Raw genomic sequence first — 24,302 nt, 5'->3', positions numbered from 1 at the left:
TAAATACCTTCCTGAAAGACTGTAGCAACCATTTATTTAATATGGGTGCAGAATACTGCAAGTATAGTAAGGTTTCATTAGTAAAAGTAATGCTGTACTGGGTCTGGCCAGGATAGAGTTTACTTTCTTCATAGCAGCCCATATTATCCCATGCTTTGTGTCTGTGGCTAAAACAGTGTTGATAAAACACCAATGTTCTGGTTATTGCTGAACACTGCTTACACAGCACCAAGGATTTATCTTTTTCTTCCCACTCTGCCCCCCAGCAAGTAGGCTGGGGGTGGGTAAGCAATTTGGAGGGGACATAGCCAAGACAGCTGACCCAAACTGGTCAAAGGGATGTTCAATGTCATACTCAACAATAAAAAAAAAGGCTGGGCATCAATTTGCTTGTGTATTTGCTTCAAATAGTACGAAAAGGCTTTTGGGTCAAGATGAAGACAAGGAGATTGCTTACCAGTTACTGTCATGGGAAAACCAGATTCAAATTGGGAAAATTAATTTAATTTATTGCCAATCGAAATAGATTCGGGTAGTGAGAAACAGACAAAAATTAAAACAACACCTCCCTCCCTTTCCCAGGCTCAAACTTCACTTCTTTCTTCCTGAGTCCTCTATTCTCCCATCCAAGTGGCTCGGGGGGGCAGTGGGGAATGGGGAGGTATAGCCTATGGTCAGTACATGACAGTTTCTTTCTGCTGCTCCTTCCTCCTCATACTTTTCCCCAGCTCCAGTGTGGGTTCTCCACAGGACACGATTCCTTCAGGAAATATCCACCTGCTCTGGTTTGTGGTCTGTTACAGGCTGCAGAGGAATATCTGCTCTGGTGCGATGGAGCACATCCTCCCCTTCCGTCTTCTCTTACCTTGGTGTTCCCTCTGCTGTTTCTTGGTCTTTCTTCATCATCTTCTTCATCTACTTCATCATATTCATCTTCTCCTACTTCTTCTCTTCCTTCTCCTTCTCCTCCTTCTCCTCCTTCTCCTCCTTCTCCTTCTTCTCCTTCTCTCCTCCTCCTCTTCCTCCTTCTTCTCCTTCGCCTCCTCTTTCTCCTCCTCCTCCCCATGCCCATCACAGGGCAGCCCCTGACCTCTTCCCATAGAGGCCACCCTTGCAGCCCCCCCCCCACATCTCCCCTCCTGCTACTAAAACCTTGCCACATACACATAATACAACTAAATTTATGATGTATATGCTCCTGGACTGAAATACTATCTATGACCTCTCAGGCTGGTTGTTGCCATTTTTAACAATAAAGGATAATTTTTCATCAAGAAAAATGTAAAATTATATTTGGCAGATACTTTGCTCTTAACCAGAACAGCTTCCTTTTGAGATTTCATGGTAGAAAAAGCTGGTTTTTAAAATGACAGCTGTTTTTGTAGAGTACACGTATTTTTATATTTTAACATAGTGTCGTGGTTCAGCCTCAGCTGGCAACTAAACACCATGCAGCCGCTCACTCACTCCCCCCACCCCTGTGGGATGGGGAAGAGAATTGGAAGAGCAAAAGAACTTGTGGGTTGAGATAAGCACAGTTTAATAATTACAATGACATAATAATTATAATAATAATAATGATAATAATAATGACAATAATGTTAATATAATAAAATGGAAAAGGAAGGGAAAGAAAAAAAGGAAAAAAACCCACAGAAACACGAACAATACAACCGCTCACCACCCGCCAACCAACGCTGCATGTGCCCAAGCCGCAATTGCTCCCTCCCCTGACCAGCTCCTCCCAGTTAACATACTGGGCATGACGTTACATGATACGGAATATCCCTTTGGTCAGTTTGAATCTGCTCTCTTAGCTGTGCCCCCTCCCCTCCCGGCTGCTTGTGCACCCGGCAGAGCATGGGAAGCTAGACATGTCCTTGACTAGTACAAGCGCTACCCAGCAACAGCCCAAACATCTGTGTGTTATCTCAACAGGTTTTTTTTTTCCATGCTAATTTCAAACCACAGCACTATACCAGCTAGAGTGAAGAAAATTAACTCTATCCCAGCTAAAACCATGACACACAGTCAGAAATCCAAAAACATTGAATACAACGCAGGAAAATTTTAATGTAAGAAAAAGATATGTCTATGTGAAGACAAATGTAAATGAATATGCCCTATATATAAGGCAATAGGGAAGTTATCTTACATAGAAATTCAAATACTACAGGACTTACTCTGATATTTCTTAGCATTATATTGTCCCTTACAATTTATTTTATGTACAAAATATGATTTCTAATGCTTTTGGGTCCATTTATTTCTACTGCCCATGGGTTATCCTTAGATGCACGCTGACTGATTTTGAATATTGGAATTGATCAGACAAGTCTTTACTAAAATTTCACAGCATAAGGACTTCAGTACTATCAGATTTCAGGCAAATTTGACAGCAATAACTTTACAGTAAGAAATCAAACTGATGTCCTGGAAATACAGTTGAAAGAAAGCCAAGCCACAATGCATGTTACTCCATTTAAAAGAGGAAAAAATATTGTTTGACATTAAAAAAAAAGTTCTAAAAAATTATTCACGTAGAAGGCATGCAATAATGGAACTCCTTACAAAGGTGTGTGATTCAGCATATAACACAGATCAATATATGCTACAGCATAATATTCCATCATTAGCACTTTGGACTCTCTTAAGCCTTTAACATGCATTATATAGCAAGGGACAGTGGGAAGTCTTGTTCAAAAACAAGAAACAGTATTCTGTTCCCAATTTCAGCTGGACTGGAGTAAAGAGTTTGTAAGAAATGCAAAGGAGTGCAGCATATGCCTGACTGATAGACATAGAGATAGCTATGGTTAACTACTTCATAATCACTGCTTTATATAATGTTGCGCTCAGAAGAAATCATACACTGTCTCAAAGCTCATTAATTCCCTGAATAAAGGACTGCAGTTCATGGTATCCCCTTCAACAGAACACACAAGTTCAATGAAAAATGCTCTTCCCACATCACTGAATTAAAAGAACACAATCTATGTACATTTACTGACCCAACAAAAGATGACATGTGCTTCTTAAATACGGCAATAATGAAATATTAGTAATTCAACCCATAACTATATTCTTCTTTCTGACACAGGAGTTCTTGTTTTCATCCAGGAATCCATTTAGCAATCTTATTTATGTAAATACTGCTTTATGTGGATAACTATCCTCAAAATATCTTACCTATCCTGAATTTTACTTATATAACATTTTATTTTAGAAAGCTGTATTTCCTTTTCTTATCATAAAATTTCCTTCTGGGGACAATCTATGTACTGCTTATATACTCACACTGAATGCCAAATATCTAAATATTTTTTCTACATCAGTTCCATTTAAAAGAAGAAATGCCTACCCTTGGGAAGGTTCCTAGAATTGTCTTGAGTCCAATATATCCTGTCTACAATAGACTAACAACCAACTTTAGATTTTAATTTTTTCAAGAATTCAAGTTTTATCTGGAAATCAGAATAAATTAAGTATAAGTTGGATTAGATTTTTTTAAAATCTCAGTACCTCTTTTACTTTTTCAAGTTGGTAACTATTTGATATGAAAATTATCCTCTTGCTTATGTTTCCTATAAACATAAAATAAAAAAAAGAGTAAAAATGAGAATCTATGATATAATGATAACAAGCTGTCATGGTTTTAGCTGGGATAGAGTTAATTTTCTTCACTGTAGCTGGCATAGTGCTGTGCTTTGGACTTAGTATGAAAACAATGTTGATAACACACAGATGTTTTGGTTGTTGCTGGGTAGTGCTTATACTAGTCAAGGACATGTCTAGCTTCCCATGCTCTGCCGGGTGCACAAGAAGCCAGGAGGGGAGGGGGCACAGCTAAGAGAGCGGATGCGAACTGACCAAAGGGATATTCCATATCATGTAACGTCATGCCCAGTATATTAACTGGGAGGAGCTGGCTGGGGGAGGCAGGCAGCAATCACGGCTCGGGGACCGGCAGTGTCGGTTGGCAGGTGGTGAGCCGTTGTATTGCTTGTGGTTTTTTTTCTTTTCCCTCTTTTCCTTTTTATTACATCATTATTATAATCATCATCATCGTCGTCGTCATCGTCATCATTGTTATTATCATAACTATTTTATTTTAATTATTAAACTGTTCTTATCTCAACCCACAAATTTTCTTGCTTTTGCTCTTCCAGTTCCCTCCCCCATCCCACAGGGGTGGGGGAGTGAGCGAGTGGCTGCGTGGTGTTTAGTTGCCGACTGGGGCTGAACCATGACACAAGCGCATATAAATCTTGACTGTTTTCTGTGTCGATCTGCTGCAAACTCATTCTTGAAAGACAAAGGTGTAAAAGGAGTAAGAAAATAAAATGTTCTCTGCTTAGGAATGTAATAGTGTTTTAGTGTCTTGATATCCTGACTGCCATGCTGCCACCCAGGGATTGCAAAATGCTGGTTAAAAAACAGTGTAGTAACTTATGTGGAGGTAGGGCCAAGATACAAGAATCACTTGATAATGTCTGGCCTGTGTTATGGTGAATGCAATTATAACAGGCCCTTAACATTTCTGAATCTCTTAAGAGAGAAATCTAAATAATGCCAGGAGTACCTTATTTTTTCCCAGGCTTGCTAATCATAGAAACATCTCTTAGTGAGCAAAGGATTTATCATAATTGCAGAAGTTTCCCCATTCTGGGCTATTTGCTATGCTAAAATCCTTAGTTTAAATCTAGTCTACTGTAGATACAATAATTTCACATCTGAAATTTTTCTACATGCTTAGGAAGGGTGTGTGTCTCTACAGATGTAAAAGGAATAAGGCATTTCAATGACCAAATCCACACCTGGACTAAATTCATATAGCTTAAATGAACTGTCAATTTACAGTAAATGACAAACCAAACTGAGAAGTACACAGAAATACTGAAGAACTTATATCTGTAATACTGTTCTAACCAGTTAAAGTGGTGTGCTGGTTTTGACTGAGAAGGGGTTAATTCTCCTCACTGTTGGGATCGGCTACCTTTCCAGCTTCCCGCGCTCTGCCGCGTGGCGGGGGGGGGGAGGGCTGGGAGGGGCAGGGCCATGGTGGGGGCGGCTGACCCCGACTGGCCAATGGCATGTTCATTCCATACCACATGACACCATGACCAGTATATTGGGGCGGGGGGGGGGGCGGAGGGCAGTTTGCAGCTCAGAGGCAGTGCAGCGTCGGGTGGTGAGTGGCTGTGTTGCGTGCGGTTTCTTTCAGCGGTTCATTCCCCCTTCCCCCCTCCCCCGGGGCTTTGCACCTCTCGTTGTTCTCCTTTACATTGCATTTCTACTGTTGTTTCTTTTAATTTTAATTATTAAACTGTTCTTATCCCATCCCACGAGCGTTACCCTTCTGATTCTCTCCCCCATCTACTGGTGGGGGAGTGAGCGAACAAGCGACTGTGTGAGGCTGAGCTGCCGGCTAAACCACGACAAGTGGAAATAAATGTAGTTATAGAAATAAAAACAGCAACAGAGGGAGAATTATCTACGCTCTTTTTTAAAAAAATACATGTCCTTTTTATAAATAGCTATATACAATGGTGTTATTTTGCTACAATAATTATTTTGCAGAAAAGAAGCATGCTTGTACTATTCTTGGCAAAATAGTCAGGGGAAAAAAAAGGAAAACAATGTAATTAAAAATGCATGCAAGCAAATATATAACTATACTGACAAAATATTACCAATATTTGAATTTTGACCTGTAAAAGAAACCCAGTATTTGTACAGACTTGGAAGGAAAGCAAAAGAGCGTGTAAGAGATGTGTGCAGAAGAATTGCTCTAGGTTCACTTTTTTCATTGCTGTTATTGTCCGTCAAAGCATGTTTACTAACCAAAGCATGTTCTCCCTTGTCTTATATTTATCAAATGTTACTTCTACAATGAAATAATGTTTTTTTCTAAATATTATAAGATTTTATTATGCTTACATGTTCATTCCAGGCATCCCTGGGCCACCTAAAGCATTCAGTGGGGGTCTCATTGCACCTCCATAGTTCTGCAATGATAACTAAGGGTCAGACTACCATAAAACAAAAAACCAAAACCAAAGAGGAGGGGGAAAGAAAGGACAGCAGGTTAATGATATCCTTACATAACTACTGACCAGATAGGCCAATGTAATACATTCTCTCAGGAGTTTCCATTGTTGACTTTAAAAAGTGTTGTTATCCCCAAGGAAAAAGAATTACATGTACTACTCAAACAATATAAGCACACTAAGAATACTTAAAATGTCAGTAGCTTCAGGAGGAATTATTTACACATATAGAGATCAAGTCAATGGCCAGTGAGGGGCAGGTTTTATAATGTATTCAACTTTTATACCAAGGGACCTCAATCAAAATAAGAAATCTGGACTGATCTGAGATTTCTACATTATAAAATTTAACAAAAACTAATTTTAAATAATTTTATTTAATGACCAGTGTATCAATAAATGCTTGTATGAAATTACACCACATGATATAACTTTTATAACATCTAGAATAACCATTACATTTCTCTTCTAATCAGTCAGTCTATTCTAAGGTAACTAATATGAAAAATTTAATATGCTAATGAATGTCATAACAATGCCAATAAACATATTGCCCAAGGCCTATAAAATCAGAGTTTGTGCTTTGATAATATTATTATGTAAAAAACCTAACTGTACTATTTACATGAAAAACTAAATTATATCTATTTTTATTTAAATGAATGCAGAGCAATCTATTTCACCTCACAAGCATAATTCACTCTAATCTCTGTTAAACCTGCTAAATTTTTCTGATACGCCAAAGGAATGCATAATAGCATATTCTCTAAAATTAATAGCTGTGCACTTTGAAGGGGGGAGAAATTATTTACTTTAAAAAAATCCTAAATCATTGTTGCTATTTTCCAATACTAGAACTAATACACTCTACTTATAGTATAAACTACATATATTATGCTATAAACTATATGACTCGAGTTTATGGGTGTTCTCTGTATTGGTCAGCTTCACAAATCCATGTCAAAAATAAGTCATGAAGACCTGGGAGAAATCCAACAATGAGGGTCAAAGTGCTGGTCTGGTGCTGTATATACGTTGAGTGATACGAGACATAGTAGCTACCTAGAACTGATCTAGAACTACAAGAGGATGTTGTGTTGCTACAAACAAAACCCCCACACATATAATTTCCTTCATTATTAGAAACTCCCAAAAGTGTCCCATAGATAGTTGGTTTGCAATAATAGGTCCAAAGGCTGCAAACTGATGTCTTCTGGATCCAACTGTGCCATCTTAAGATGGTATTATTCATAATGGCTAGTCATCAAGCACTACTCATTACTGCCTTTTTTTGTAGTGCTTGCAGACTGATTGGTGTGCATGCTCAGGCAAAAATCAGACAGATTAACTCAAACCACCTTTTTAATCTGAGTTATCCTAGAAAATTTTGCCTGACATAAATTAGAGGATGTTCACAGTAACAACTCCTCTGTCAGAACTGTAGGGCAGTAAATGGTGGGTAGCCAAAGCAGCTAGGCACAGTAACATCTTCAGTTGGCACTACTGGATCTGGAAGAGGACACAGTCTTACTGTAACAAAACAGTAGTTCTGTATCTATTTTATTTCATTTTCACATCTTGATTTGGAGGGCTGAGCCATTCTCCTTATTTGGTCTGTCTAGTATCACCCCTCTTTAGTTCAAGAATCATTTGCGTGGACCTGGGTTAAAGCTCTTTATGGAATCCTGCAGGGCTAGAAGAATTCTACTCAAATGTACTTCTTGGTCATAAAATATTTTCATTAAGGTTAATGATACATAGGTTCCTTCAGCTGCAGCTATGCTCTCTGCAGAAGTTATTGCCCTAATTTGTTCCTTACAACTTTTTACCAAAGTCACCATCTCCACTGTTTATCTGGTAGTTGAATGTGCTCCCTAACTTCTGGTAGTCAAAATGAGCCAGATTAGTCAAGTTTTATTTTTTTCAATATTTAAGATAACCCAATTATTTTTGACTAGAATGCATTAGGGAGCATGTGAGAAGCTCACCAGCAGATATGAGGGACTTGGAATAAGCAGCCAGTCACAGATTGTAGGTAGCAGCCTGTTCAGCTGGCATAACTGCAGCTTGAAAAAGCCTGAACCAAAGCCTTTGGAGCTTTTCAAAGACTCAAGCATTTACAACTGTATACCACTTTTTGCTTCAAGTTATTTAGTTTGAAACAGTCTAGAATCACAAAATATAAAACTGAGAACTTTTCTGGTTTTGGAGGACTTAAGTCACATTATGTATGTTTTACACTGAAATAAACTGTTTACAGTCATGGTCTATATTGACATAATTATGTGACACAATCATATAGGCATCAAAGCATTTCTACTGGTAATAGTTTATATCAATTGGGAAACAAACATATAAATGTTGTACTTCATATAAGCATTTCTATACCAGCACATTAAGGGTTTCCCATTTACTACCTGTGCAGCAAGGCAGCAGGCTTGTTCTCGCAATTCAAGGTTGCTTCGCTCCTTGAAAACAGAGCTAAAGAGATGCTTATGATTGATAAGGAGGAGAAACAGAAGCATGAACTTCAAATTTTACATTGAAATCTCTCTGGCACTCAACAAAAAATCTAGATCAATAGTGGATGAAGAAAAACCTTTCAAGAATATTTTTGGGATTTTTTACTACAAAGAGTTTGAATAACTTAATTGTATTAGATTAATTTTTCACTCCTAAACAGTGAAATCAATTAGGTTGGGAGGATAAGGAAACACCTACTCAGTCCTTGAGCTCCTTTACAAAACCTTTAGTTATAACATACACTGGGGGGAAAACAACTTTTCTGAAATAAGCAAGTTAAGTAAGTTTTAATTTCAACTGTTAACTAAAATAACTTATTATTGAATTTGAGATTTTGTACAGCTGCAACTCAGAATTAATTCTATAAAAGCGATAAAATTTATGTTAAAATAGGATTAGAAGAACAGGTTCTGGCACATTCTATCTTCAACTCACAGAAAGCCAGAGTAATAAAGTATGAGTACAGATCCTGTCAATAAAAAGAGATATATATCCATGGAAGGTACCTGGGGTCCTAAAGGAACCATTCCTCTTGGAGGAGTCATTCTCTGCATTGGCCCACCCATGTTTGGATGCCCTGGAAAGAAAATTATGCAAATTGAACAGCTATGCAACATACAAGCACCTTCTAAAACAACTTTAACAAATAATCCCTTAGTTTAACAAAGTTTACAGAATCACAGAATCACAGGTTCGAAGGGACCTCAGGGATCATCTAGTCCGACCTTTCTAGGAAGAGCACAGTCTAGACAAGATGGCCCAGCACCCTGTCCAGATGACTCTTGAAGGTGTCCAATGTGGCCGAGTCAACCCCTTCCCTGGGGAGATTATTCCAATGGTTGAGTGTCCTCACTGTGAATATTTTTCCTCTCGTGTCCAATCGGGATCTCCCCAAGAGCAACTTGTATCCATTCCCCCTTGTCCTCTCCATGTGACTTCTTATAAATAGGGAGTCTCCATCTTCTTTGTAGCTACCCCTTAAGTACTGGTACACGGTGATGAGATCCCCTCTTAGCCTCCTTTTCTCAAGGCTGAACAAACTCAGTTCTCCCAGCTTTTCCTTGTATGGCAGGCTTCCCAGTCCTCTGATCATCTTGGTGGTCCTTCTCTGGACCCCTTCCAGCCTGTCCACATCCTTTTTGTATAGCAGGGACCAGAACTGTACACAGTACTCCAGGTGTGGCCTGACAAGCGCCGAGTAGAGCGGGATAATGACTTCTTTATCTCTGCTGGTGATGCCCTTTTTGATGCAACCCAGCATCCTGTTGGACTTCTTGGCCGCAGCAGCACACTGTTCGCTCATGTTGAGCTTTCTGTCCACCAGGACCCCCAGGTCCCTTTCCACAGAGCTGCTCTCCAGCCAGGTGGATCCCAGTCCATGCTGCACTTCTGGATTATGTTTTCCCAGGTGCATGACCTCACACTTTTCCTTGTTGAACTTCATAAGGTTCTTGTTGGCCCACTCTTCCAGCCTATCCAGATCTTCCTGCAGAGCAGCTCTCCCTTCTGGAGTGTCTACTTCCCCACTCAACTTGCTGTCATCAGCAAACTTCATCAGGCTACACTTGATGCCGGTATCCAGATCACTTATAAAGATGTTGAATAACATTGGGCCCAATATCGATCCCTGGGGGACTCCACTTGTGACAGGTTGCCACTTTGAAAAGGAGCTATTTACCACCACCCTTTGGGTGTGGCCTGTCAGCCAGTTCCCCACCCACTGCACAGACCACTTGTCTAGGCCATAACACATTAATTTCTCCAGGAGGAGACTATGGGGGACCATATCAAAGGCCTTGGAGAAGTCCAGGTAGACAATGTCCACTGCCCGCCCCATGTCAACCAGGCAAGTTGCAGTAAGCTTTGAAACATAAAGAGAAAGACACAAGTTTGAGATCATAGTACTTTTGAACATTCCAAATAATTATTTCACATTTCACCTTGCTGCCTTGTTGGGTCCATCCCACTAGGCAATAATGGCTGACTTCCTGGGACACCTCCTAGTGCCTGCAGACATAGAAACAGTAATAAAAGGAGATAATACACTATAATTTGTGTTAAATATATAATACAGGTATTTTGGTTTTAATTTTCAGATGTTCCGAATCAAGAGCAATCTGGAAGAGTTAACTCTCCTAAAGGCCTGATTATGGATTTGCACAAACAAAATATTGGGCTTCCATGGAATGATGTAGAAATAATTTCCAAAATATACTGTTGCCTAATTTTCTTTCTTTTTTTCCCAATTCTTCCTTCAGTTTACCGTACCTATTTCTTAACCTCATAACATTACCTATTTCTTGGTTACCTGGTAATTTATCCTAAGCTTAAATTTTTAGTTTTCCTTTTTAACCATTATTTTAACATCTTCCTTTAAGAGGCCAGAATGTGAAGATTGTGATCATCTCTGAGAATGAGTCATAAATGAACCAACTTCACAATATTCAAAGGGTAAATTAGGGCTGTGATGCAAGTGATATTTTAGCTTCCACTCTTCCTTACTCTTGAAGGACATCAACGCTAAAATAAGCTTATCTACAGGAGAGTAGCACAGGAGAGGAGTCACAAAACTTGCTCCTAAATCTTGCCTTCAAGCATGATGATATATTGTATTGTTACCTCACCTCTGGTCCAAATCAAGCATATTATTTTTCAATCTCCAGTTTTTTATCTGCTCTTTGAGTTTATAGTAGCCTTTAGGTTTAAGGCTAATTTCTACAGTCTCTTACCTATAGTTTAGTCAACTAGAAAAACACTGTTATAACTGGATCTTTGTAGCTGATCCATAATGTGCTATTTAACATTTCAGAACAACACGTTTTCAGTAAAAATGTATCTAGAGTGAATAAATCTGGTATTATGAAAGTAATCTACTCAGGCAATAGAGTTATTGCTTACCGAGGAAACAGTTCAGTTACTCTTGACTTGGAAATACTGTGGTAGTTTGGGTTATATACAAAGATGAACCATCTGCAAATAGTCCAAGGTTTATTTCCACAAGAGGTAGGAAATTCAAAGTTAAGATCCACAGTGTTACTTCATCTTAACACCTAATCAAAAGGTATTCTACTGTAGTATTTATGGAATGTATATTAATCTGAGACTACATAATTTAAATCAGAGTTTTATATTTACTTCAATGGTTCCAAGTCAGGATGATAAGCAAGAACAACACATGAAATACACAGAGAAGTGCCAAATACTAGTGAAGCAGGAACTGTTCATTTCTGTCAGAGATGACAGGTGATAAATAAGGACAAGGAGGGAGGAACTGCTGTAAGTCCATTTGACTGAAGACTTAACTCATGCAGTAATTAGTGTGGATAGTTACATAAGAGACTGCAGTTCCTTTCCAGTGTATCATATTACTTTTCAAGAAAACTGCACAGCACAATGCATTGACAAGAGCAAATGCTCTTGTAGGACTAGATGAGCAAGTACTAGAGGCACTTTAGGTGCATTAGTGTAATACTCAGTATATGCTAACTTTCCTTGCTAAAAAGCTTAAAACTAGCTCAGATATCCTTACACAGCACTGCACTGTGCTGTGTATGCATGCTCTGTGTTACACTTCCTTGCATAAGAAATATAATCCCTACTGCAATGCAATAAGTGATAGAATTATAGTTACAGTGGGAACTTTAACTCTGATTTTTACTGACTTTCATATAATCAAAATGTCAACCTTAAAGCTGCATTGCAACAGTTTATTGCTTCCACACACTGTCCGTATGTACTGCAACTTACAGTATGGCAGCATTTCCAAAAGCAGTAGTTCATGAATGCAGCACAATGTAAATGAATTGCAAGAGCTGTAATTCACTAATATTATATTACAGCTATAATCTGAAAATAATGTAATGTACAGACAAAAATAGCTGAAAAATAGTTCTGAAACTAAAACTGCAGGTTGATAATACTTTTATAGCATTTACCACATCCAGTTTTCACCTGCCAGTATTTATACAATTCAGAAACGTAGCAAGAGAAATTAAAAAAGTGAAAGCCAAACACTTGTGTATCTTTGACTAACATTATTGAAAGGTGCAAAAAGCAGGAGGATATCTGATACCGAGTTACAGTATCATATATATGATATGTATACATCTATAACAAATATTTAACTAAAGCCTTAATATTGCACTCTTATATTGTCCCTTGATGAACACTTCAGGAATGTTGTCACCTATTTCCTTTGTGAGGAAGTAGCTTAACCTGCTCTCAAACATCATCAAGAGGGACATTTGAAGAAGTCTTGCTACCTGAAGTGTCCAGCTCACTAAAATTTAAACTTCAACTTTCTGGCAATGTTGTGCCAGTTCTCAAGATCATTTTGTTGACATTGTTCCATACAGGCATAAACAATAGCCAGAACTGAGGTTGGAGCAGAAGAGTCTCCTCATCAAGCTGTGACCACAAGAAAAGCAGTCCTGGAAGTCTAAGCTGCACAAAAAACCCACCCTTAACCCAGTTATCCTATCAACCTTTCCCAATCTTTTAATTGACTCACTTTCAGAGCTCAACTGATAATTTCCATCTGCTTATATCTAACTTTTCATCTGTTAACTACTGTGTTCTTCTCATCTATCTACACTAAGGAGAACAAAAATGTAAAAATTTATAAAAATGCAAAAATTATCTGATTCCAGAACCAGCTTTTCACAGATGGGCCAATAAAGGTCTCTGCTGACAAACAGCATCTCATTACTCATTCTGTAAGAGGCACAATCTACTTTATGATAGCTTTACCTCACAAATAATTTCCATAACTGCAAAGTAAAAATACTTTACACATCTAACAAGGAATAGGAGGGAGAGATGCACTTTAATGTATAATTACATTTAAAAAAAAAGCTCAGTGCTAACTGCTTAATGTGGTTAGGAAAGTTTACAGAATATAACAACCATGGAGACATTCTGATGCCTTCTCAGAGGAGACAACACTGACTGGCTAAGATTAATGAAGCACTGCTCAAGACAACTATATTCTCCCTCTGTAGACAGGCTTAATGTGCAATAAATTTTGAGGTGTAGACACTAATTAAGCATAGGAAAGTGAGCTGAGAGTGGTGCATCTGTCGTGGTTCAGCCCCAGTCGGCAGCTAATCACCACGCAGCCGCTCGCTCACTCCCCCCACCTCTGTGGGATGGGGGAGAGAATCAGAAGAGCAAAAGCAAGAAAACTTGTGGGTTGAGATAAGAACAGTTTAATAATTAAAATAAAATAGTAATGATAACAACAATGATAATAATAATAACAACTATAATGATAATGTAATAAAAAGGAAAAGAGGGAAAAGAAAAAACCCACAAGCGATACAACTGCTCACCACCGGCCGACCGATGCTGCCGGTCCCCGAGCCACAATTGCTCCCTCCCTCCCCCGGCCAGCTCCTCCCAGTTAATATACTGGGCATGACATTACATACCCCTTTGGCCAGTTTGAATCCACTCTCTTAGCTGCGCCCCCTCCCTCCTGGCTTCTTGTGCACCCGGCAGAGCATGGGAAGCTGGAAAGTCCTTGACTAGTACAAGCACTACCCAGCAACAACCAAAACATCTGTGTGTTATCAACATTGTTTTCATACTAAGTCCAAAGCACAGCACTACAGTGAAGAAAATTAACTCTATCCCAGCTAAAACCATGACAGCGTCTTATCACAAACCATATCAAAATAACCATTTAATGGTCAGACAAAATGGGGTAGAGAGAAACTAAGTGAGCTTTGTATGTCAGAGAAATCAGTAGCCAATGAGAGAACATTCCCTGTTCTCAATACTGCACCATGCCCCTGGAACACAAATGTGCATCAGTGATAAATTTTTACCTGACTGGGTATTCTTAAAGGTGGCCTTGGACCTCCAGGGTATCGAGGGGACATGAAAGGCTGTGGAAAAAAAAAAAAAGTGCTTAATAATTTAAATTAGCTTGTAAATACTGTGTTGAGTCATTGGGCATGTGGCTTGTGTTATGCTCAAACCTCAGGAATCCAGCTGACATGCTTCCACAGAGCATCCAGTACATTATTCTGCAATGTTTAGCTATAACTAAGTAAATTTAAAGATTTTTAGTGTATCTATCCACTAAGATACATTATTTTAAAATATAATTTTTTGCTACCACTATTGTGAAGGCAGATATAAACAACTTAATGCATCAGCTATGAAGAACAAGAAACCATTTAGATCATATAATCACACATCTAATTTTTTGACTGGATAAGTCGGAATACAAAAGAAAAATGTTCTTGGAAGACTCAAGAGGTAAATAACAGCATAATAATTAGCAAGTACTTTCCCTTCTCTTTTTTATAATACAGTAAAATACAAAACAAGATTTAACCTGTGAAAGCACGGATTTCAAGTTTATGTCATAAATATCTAGAACTTTTGGTGGTGGTGTACTATATTAACTCGGTATTGGACTTCTTCCATCCCTCCATACATAGCTCTATGCTCATTACAACTCTTCCTCTCTCAAAACCAAATATCCACTCAATTCTCATACCATCATGCACTCTGTGAGATTCTAGTGGCCCTTCACTACTACTATAGTATTTTGTAGCCTAGAAAAAAGTTCAACCCCTTAAGCTAGGTCCAGAAATAAATGATAAACAAAAGGCAGTATCAGCAAATAGCTTTAACATCTCTACTTGTTCCATCTCAAAGTGTGACAGCTATCTAGAAATCTAAAAAGCAGGGAGATTAGTGGCAATTTCAAGATCTACAGGAAAAGGGCACAAACATCTGACTTAACATATGATGAAGAAGAGTATTTCAGAAAGCAAAAATACCTATAATTCCAGAAGAAAAACATTAAATGTACACTATGACTGAATACAGGGACAAAAAAGACTGTTTCCTTTAAGAGCTGGAGGGGAAAAAACCCATGAGGTTGCCTCTCAAACCTTCTACTAATACACTAGCATCTTCTCTCCTGTGCCTAAATTGCTGGGTACTGGGAAAGCAAAAATGCCATAAAACTTTATATTATGAAACAGAAGCTCACTTCCATTCATGAAACTGCCTAGGAGTCATAGGAGAAATGAGAGATATAAAAGAAAGGAGTCTCATAGAACTTCCCAAGACAAATGTATTATAACAAATGAGATATTGAAGAAACCCACTCTTTGGGATCTCTTGGAAATAAAACAAATGTACCTAATCAGAAACCATCTCCTCTGCTATAGCTAAGGGACACAAGTCACTAAAACTCTATGGTCAACATCATTGCTTCATGAATGAATGGCATATTTGGCCTTTGTCAGCTATACTGTGTTATAAACTGTCAGTCATCATCATTATTAGCAATCCATGCAATAATATTAGTAATAACTAGCAACATAATTATGTTACTAATAATTAGTAATATTTTTCACATGATCTGCAGAAAAAAAAACCCTGAACCTTTCACGTGTCAGAATCAGATGAAAGTTGTAATAGTAATATTCTACATAAACACACGTTGAAAAAAGATACTAGGAAAAAAATTAATACAGAGGGTTTACAAGCTGGAGAATAAAAGTTAATTGACAGTTTTGAAAAGATTGCATTAGTAAAAAGAGCCTTTGAAATGATGCCCTCTATCTGATGGTGAGATTCTATGATAAAAAGAGAGAAAAAACGGTTGTGTGTGTGGTGAAGGTTGTAAACGCGATCCTTGTGATGCAGTAAGAGTGGAAGGAAATCAGAATCTAAACAATTTCCTTAAAGGAAATGCATTCTGTGGAGTGAAGCACACTAGTGTACTTGATTTACTGTATTCAGTAAACAGTACTTTAAGTTTATTTACAGTTGTACTTGGCCAAAAGGATGCTGGGTTGCATCAAAAAGGGCATCACCAGCATGAGACATGAGAGGAAAATTTTTCACAATGAGGACAGTCAACCATTGGAATAATCTCCCCAGGGAAGTGGTTGACTCGGCCACATTGGATACCTTCAAGAGTCGTCTGGACAGGGTGCTGGGCCATCTTGTCTAGACTGTGCTCTTCCTAGAAAGGTCGGACCAGATGATCCCTGAGGCCCCTTCGAACCTGTGATTCTGTGATTCTTTGTATGTCACCAATATCTCTCAAGTCAACCATATTTTAACATACTATCACATTACATTATATTATTATATAATAGTGCATAATTCACAGAATGTCTACTCTTTCAACTTTTGTATTTCCTTCCAAGCAGGATGGAACTCATTTTATCACCTTTAATTCTAGCTATGTCCCCTCTCTTCCCAATGGGTTTACTGTACCATTCAGTTTATAAAAATCATAGAATTGCAGAATCATAGAATGTCCTGGGTTGGAAGGGACCCACAAGGATCATCGAGTCCAACTCCTGTCCCTGCATAGGATGACCCAAAATTCACACCATGTGCCTGAGGACATTGTCCAAGTGCTTCTTGAATAGCGTCAGGCTTGACGCTATGACTACCTCCCTGGGGAGACGGTTCCAGTGCTCCACCGCCCTCTGGGTGAAGAATCTTTTCCTAATATCCAACCTAAACCTCTCCTGGCACATCTTCCTGCCATTCCCTTGGGTCATGTCATTGGTCACCATAGAGAAGAGGACAGCGCCTGCCCCTCCTCTTCCCCTTGTGAGGAAGCTGTAGACCACGATGAGGTCTCCCCTGTCTCCTCCTCTCCAGGCTGAACAAATCAAGTGACTTTAGCCACCTCTCACATGGTTTCCCCTCTAAAACCTTCACCAACTTTGTAGAGCGGGACAGTCACCTCCCATGACTGGCTAGCAATGCAGTGTTTGATGCACCCCAGGGCATGGTTGGCCCTCTTGGCTGCCAGGGCACACTGTTGGCTCATGTTCAACTTGCCATTGACCAGAACCCCCAGAGTCCTCTCTGCAGAGCTGCTCTCTAGCCTCTCGTTCCCAAGCCTGCATGTACAGCCAGGGTTGTCGTGCCCCAGGTGTAAAATCCGGCACTTGCCCTTGTTAAACTTCATATAGTTGGTGATTGCCCAGCTCTCCAGTCTGTCCAGATCTCTCTGCAGGGCCTCTCTGCCCTCAAGAGTGTCAACAGCTCCTCTCAATATTGTGTCATCAGCAAACTTAATTAGTATTCCTTCCAGTCTTGCATCCAAGTCATTTCCAAAGAGATTAAAGATTACTGGCCCCAAGATGGACCCCTGCAGAGCCCCACTAGTGACTGACCGCCAGCCTGATGTAACCCCATTTACTATGACCCTTTGAGCCTGACCCATTGGCCAATTGCTCACCCATTTCATTACATGTTTATCCATCTGGATGCAGGACATTTTGTCCAGGAGGATACTGTGAGAGACAGTGTCAAAAGCTTTACTGAAATCCAAAGAGATCACATCGACAGGCTTCCCTTGGTCAACTAGGTGGGTAACATTCTCATAGAAGGAAATCAAGTTTCTTAAACAGGAATTTCCCCTCGTGAACCCATGCTGGCTAGGACCAATGACTGTATTGTCTTTCAGGGTTTTTTCAATAACTCCCAGAATAATCTTCTCCATAACTTTGCCAGGCACAGAAGTGAGACTGATGGGCCTATAGTTACCAGGGGTCATCGCTGTTGCCTGTGGGGAACTATAGGATTGAATCAGTATGTGTGTTTCATGATAAGTTGTTTGAGATAGAAAGCAGGCTGGAGGATTATGGGTATGCGATGGAATTAGCTTGACTACAGACCCGGCGTCAGACCCGCTGATGGAAAATTACAGAGAATCTGCAAGTCACTAAAAAGGAGGAAGAAAGGTGAAAGACATTTCTACTTTGAGAGCAAACGACAAAACAAGAACAAGGAACTTCAGAACTAGACTGCTTGCTAAGGAAGAATCGTAACCCGTGACATTAACTAAGCAGTTATTGAAGCTTGTTTACAAGAGCATATAAAAGCGCAGTGACTTAAAAATAAAGTTGAAGCTTGCTCTATCACTCACATTGAGTTGGCTGCTTGCTTTCCTCGCTCGCCGCAGTTGCCCATCCTGAAGATTGGTATGTTTGCCAGCTTCCAGTCAACTGGCACCTCTCCAGATTCCCAAGAGCATTGAAAAATCATTGAGAGAGGTCTTGCTATGACATCAGCCAGCTCTTTAAATAACCTTGGATGAATCCCATCAGGCCCCATCGACTTATAGGGATCTAGCTGGAGCAGCAAGTCCTGCACAAGTTCAGGGTTTATTAGGAGCTTATCATTCTCACAGTCATGGTTCTCTAGCCCAGGGCTCTGGGGGTCCCAGAGCCCATCATTGGTGTTGAAGACCAGGGCAAAGAAAGCATTAAACATCTCTGCCTTGTCTATGTCCCTGTTTGTGAGGTGACCATTCTCATCAGGCAGTGCGTCAATGTTATTTCTAGCCTGTCTTTTGCCATTAATGTATTTTTGAAAGCCCTTCTTATTGTCCCACATGGTACTGGCTAGCTTCAACTCTAATTGAGCTTTGGCTGCACGTATGCCTTCCCTGCCTTGGTGAACAGCATCTCTGTAGTCCTCCCATGTTGCCTGACCTTGCTTCCACTGGCCATATACTTTCTTTTTTCTCCTTATTTCAAGAAGAATATCCTTGGCCAGCCAAGATGGCCTTCTGCTTCACCTGATTGACTTCCTACACTTCGGAATTTCCTGCTCCTTTGCTCTTAGAAGGTGGCACTTAAAAAGTGACCAGCACTGATGGGCCCCAGCACCTTTGAAAGCTTTTTCCCAGGGGACCTTACTAAGCAGTTCCCTGAGCAACCTTAAGTCTGCTCTCCTCATGTCCAGAGTTGAGCTCTTGGTGGCAGCTATCCTTCTGTCAGCATAGATTTTAAACTTGACTGCTTCATGGTCACTGTGGCCAAAGCAGCCACCAATCTCTACTTCACCCACAAGGCCCTCTCTGTTAATAAGCAACAACTCGAGGAAGACACCTTTCCTATTCGGTTCCCTTAGTACCTGTACCAAGAAGTTGTCATCCAGATGGTTTAGGAACCTTCTGGACCTGTTTGTCCCAGCTGTGTGGTATTCCCAGTTGACATCTGGCAAGTTGAAGTCCCCCATAAGGACAAGGGCAGATGACTTAGAGGCATCCCTTAGTTCCTTAAAGAATAACTCATTGGTGTCATCTTCCTGGCTAGGTGGCCTATAGTAGACTCCCATGACAACATCCACTTTATTTGTCTGTCCCTTAATCCTTACCCAGAGGCTCTCAGCTGTGCCAATTGCAAGTTCCGTGCATTCCAGCTCCTCCGCTACATACAATGCCACCCCCCCACCCCACCCCCCCGCCTCGCCTGTCCTACCTATCCTTCTTGAAGAGCTTGTAACCATCCATCATGGCACACCAGTTACAGGACTCATCCCGCCAAGTTTCACTTATGCCAATGATGGCATACCTCTGGGACTGGGCCAAGTCTTCCAGCTCCTCTTGCTTGTTCCTCATGCTGCATGCATTTTTGTAAAAACACTTCAAGTGCAGCTCATTGTTCCCATCACCACGTGTAGCAGTCTGAAGAGTCTCAGTAGCACGCAGCTCCTCCAACTTTGGTGTGTCTACCTGCTGCCTGTCACTGACTAGCTTGGTATTGCCCCTTTCCCCCTTCCAATCTAGTTTAAAGCTCTGTCAGTCAGCCCTGCTAGCTCCTGAGCAAAACCCCTTTTCCCCTTCTGAGAAAGGTGCACCCCATCGGATGTCAGCAGACCTGGCGTTGAATATACCATCCTGTGGTCGAAAAAGCCAAAATTCCGCCAATGACATCAGCCTTGGAGCCACGTGTTGATCAGCTGGGTCTGCCTGTTCCATTCAATATTCTTCCCTGATACCGAGAGGATCGAGGAAAATACTACCTGAGCACCTGATCCTTCAATCATCCGCCCCAAGGCTCTGAAATCCTTTTTGATAGCCTTTGGACTTCTTGCTACCTCTTCTCTGCTGACATGGAGAACCAATAGTGGGTAGTAGTCTGAGTTGCTTACCAAACTAGGGAGTTTCCTAATGATATCTCTTACCCTGGCCCCAGGGAGGCAGCAGACTTCCTTGTGGGTTGGGTCCAGTCGGCATATCGGACCCTCCATTCATAGGGAGTCACCTATGACAACTACCCTTCTTTTTTTCTTAACATGAGTGGTTGTGATGCAGGGGGTAGGCTGCCTAGAAGACCAAATACCAAAAAAAAAATTAGCAACATATTTTTGTACAGAATTGAAAGCTTATAAAAAATGCTTTTCATCCTCATGTCAATGCTACAGAAAATGTAAGAGTACAAAGTTCTGAAACAGGTCCTGTTGCTGCATTAAGCAGAGGTTTGCTCATACAAAATGAAAAATTTACTTTTCAAAATAAGACTCATTTCATTTCCAGTGCTGGAAAAAGTGGTAATGCCCTGGAAAACCAGGAAACTACATGAGGATTAGGGGAAGACAATAGTTTGAACAGTTCAAAGAGGTTTAAAAAGAAACAAAAAAATTAAAAATCAATGTAGATACACACTATAGACCTGCAAAGATGAGTCTGAGAAATATCTGTATTGTTTAACTTTAATCATGTAATTTAGAAGCAGGAATTAGGTATCTTCATTCCTTGTACAAACAACAACCCCTCAGTGGACAATTCAAAATGGCTTTAAAAGGATGTTGGAGGATTTTTCCCTCCTTATCTTTCTTACTGTTGGATGCTTGTTCAAATTAGCAATTTTAGGAAGATGTTCTGCAAGTGCAAAGGGGCTGACATAGAGGATCAATTACCCAGCAGAATAGTAGAATAGTTTCTAGGAGACTAACACGTGAACTAGATTAAAGTGACTGCAAGGACTGAGTGAGACTGTAAATGGACTGGTTTCACTCCACACTGTCTTTGAATCAGAAGAGATGTAAAGGTGCTATCTGTACTTATTTGGGAGGCTTCAATAATCAGTGACTTTAAAAAAGGATAGACTTTTAAAAACCTTTCACATAAGCTTAAAAAAAACCTTTTCTTTTTATATATGAATAGTTCACTATTCATATTTTGAAATGCAAAGAGATGTATGTTGTTACTGATTTTTAATTCACTAACTTTGGTTTTTTTCACTATGTGCTAGTTAAATTCAGTTTTTTAATAGCTAATAGTAATGCTAGGCAGGAAAAGAAATTTAAAAGTTCTTTTTACTCTGTCTTACTGTAATAATGCTCTACTAGAGCACAACAAGGCTAAAAGTAATATATTAGAATAATATGGATTGAGCTAATATAAGAATGAACAACTGCCACTAGATGCCATGACAGACTTATATTACTTTGGTGGGTTGGATTTTTGGGTTTGGGTTTTTTTTTCTTTATGTAAGAACAATATGTAACATTTGTATTTCAAACATGCTGTCAACATGTTATTCCCATGCCTATCCTAGTATTTGTGGTGATCAAAATGGGTGAATGAAGCAAACTACATGACATTTCCTTTACATTATACATGCACTTTAGAAACAAGGTTTAGAGGTTAGCTCAACTAGAACAAATCTTAACAAATTTGCTATGAAACAGTAACACATTTAAAAACATACGTGCAAAAGGCATAGTCAGTGGTATAATTTATTTTTTAAAAATCTACCAAATTAAAAAGGTGAACTGTGAATTATAAACAACCTGTTTCCTCCAAATCTCAGTTGGCACTTGATGAGTTAACTATTTAGCAGTGTCTCCCAGGTGAGTTAAGTACAATCTCAATGTTTTTATCTACCGGAGTGCCTTGGAAAAAAAATATTTTATATAGATGCAGACATGGCAAACTTCTGGTCAGCCAGGTAATAAAAAGTGAAGATAACTGGCATTTCATTAAATATGCATTTAAATGTTTATTATAATTGCACTGCAAAATTAAGCAACCTGAGTCAGATCTTCCATGGTGCAAATTGTCACTAACTTGAAGAAACACAATGAGTTCCACTGGATTAGAACCTAGAACTCTATATTTACCTATGTTAAAACTGAAAAAAAACCAACCCTAAAAGGCAAAGAAAAACCTATAAACCCAAAACTTTTCATGTTTTTAAAAAATTGAACATACTTCAATGAACACAGGCTCCAAAACTTTCCTCTGGCCTTTGTTTATTTACTTAGTAAAGCTGATAATATAGACAAAGATCACAAAGACATATTTTGTGAAAATACAAAAGTAATAAACCTAAATTTTTTTAGCTGATCTCAAGATCAATGAAGAGATAGATGGAAATGAAACAGCACTGTACTAACTGAAGAGTACTGGTGTGTATCTGAAAGCAACTTGCACTTCAAATGGATGCACTGGCATGTATCATAGAATAGAGGTCTACCAGGAATTCAAAATTTCCATGACAAAACTTCTAAATGTTCAAGTAAATATTTTTTTTCATTCATACCATACCATAATATCTAAGTGTCATGGTTTTAGCTGGGATAGAGTTAATTTTCTTCACTGTAGCTGGTATAGTGCTGTGTTTTGGACTTAGTATGAAAATAATGTTGAGAACACACAGATGTTTTGGTTGCTGGGCAGTGCTTGTACTAGTCAAGGACTTTTCCAGCTTCCCATGCTCTGCCGGGTGCACAAGAAGCCGGGAGGGGAGGGGGCACAGCTAAGAGAGCGGATTCAAACTGGCCAAAGGGATATTCCATATCATGTGACGTCATGCCCAGTATATTAACTGGGAGGAGCTGGCTGGTGGGGGCAGGCAGCAATCACGTCTTGGGGACAAGCGGCATTGTGGGTGCATGGCGAGCAGTTGCATCACTTGTTGTTTGGGGTTTTTCCCTCCTCCCAAGGTTTCATATCTCTCTTTCATTATTTTATTTTTCATTATATTACTATTATTATTACTGTTTTATTTTAATTATTAAACTGTTCTTATCTCAACCCACAAGTTTTCTTACTTTGGCCCTTCTGATTCTCTCCCCAATCTCACAGGGGTGGGGGGAGTGAGCGAGCGGCTCTGTGGTGTTTAGTTGATGACTGGGGCTAAACCACGACAGTAAGTATAAAATAGTAATTTCTTCAGATCTCATTTTCCTCAGGAAGAACACATTGAAGCTAGTACTAATACCTATGTTCATTCCATACCATGTGACACCATGACCAGTACATTAAGGGGGGGGCAGTTTGTGACTCGGAGGCAGCACGGCGTTGGGTCGGTGGGCGGTGTGCGGCTGCGTCGCATGCAATTCGTTTCGGTGGTTCATTCCCCTCCCCCCCCTTCCCCCGGGGCTTTGTGCCTCTCATTGTTCTCCTTTACATTGCATTTCTGTTGTTGTTTCTTTTAATTTTAATTATTAAACTGTTCTATCTCAACCCACGAGCGTTACCCTTCTGATTCTTTCCCCCATCTACCGGTGGGGGAGTGAGCGAGCGACTGTGTGGGGCTGAGCTGCCGGCTAAACCACGACACATGGGGCCCTAATGTTTCTTCTTGCAATGCCTCAAATAGTACTCTATTTCTTGTTACCCCTCCATAATACAGCATAACCTGATAACTTCCTCCTGCAGCTCCTCCATCCGCTGCCTCAGTAACTCCACCAGAGCACACCTTGTTTTGGTTTAGCTGGCAACACAGCTGCTCGCTCACTCCCCCACAGGCGGGATGGGGGAGAGAATCAGAAGGGTAAAAGTGAGAAAGCACATGGGTTGAGATAAGAACAGTTTAATTATTAAAATAAAACAATAACTACAACAACAACAATAATAATGCTATGAAAAGGAAAATATCAAGAGAGAGGCGAAACCTGGGTCGGGGGCAAGGGGGAATGAACAACTAAAACAAACAG

General features: G+C 39.8%; 1 protein-coding gene across 2 annotated transcripts in view; it reads right to left on the bottom strand.

Moving 5' to 3' along the window:
- Positions 1-24,302, bottom strand: part of LOC135316341 (single-stranded DNA-binding protein 2-like) — a 192,516-nt gene that overhangs the window by 52,907 nt on the left and 115,307 nt on the right. For both annotated transcript variants that reach the window (XM_064469527.1, XM_064469528.1), the window contains exons 6-9: positions 14,402-14,461; positions 10,514-10,580; positions 9,080-9,150; positions 5,941-6,008 (exon numbers count right to left, since the gene is read on the bottom strand). In XM_064469527.1, the coding sequence (XP_064325597.1) occupies positions 5,941-6,008; positions 9,080-9,150; positions 10,514-10,580; positions 14,402-14,461 (266 nt within the window). The remainder of the gene's footprint in view (positions 1-5,940; positions 6,009-9,079; positions 9,151-10,513; positions 10,581-14,401; positions 14,462-24,302) is intronic.

This window comes from Phalacrocorax carbo, chromosome 19 (assembly GCF_963921805.1).
Source record: "Phalacrocorax carbo chromosome 19, bPhaCar2.1, whole genome shotgun sequence".
NCBI classification, from domain to species: Eukaryota; Metazoa; Chordata; class Aves; order Suliformes; family Phalacrocoracidae; genus Phalacrocorax; species Phalacrocorax carbo.
This window is presented reverse-complemented; position numbering and strand designations above follow the sequence as displayed.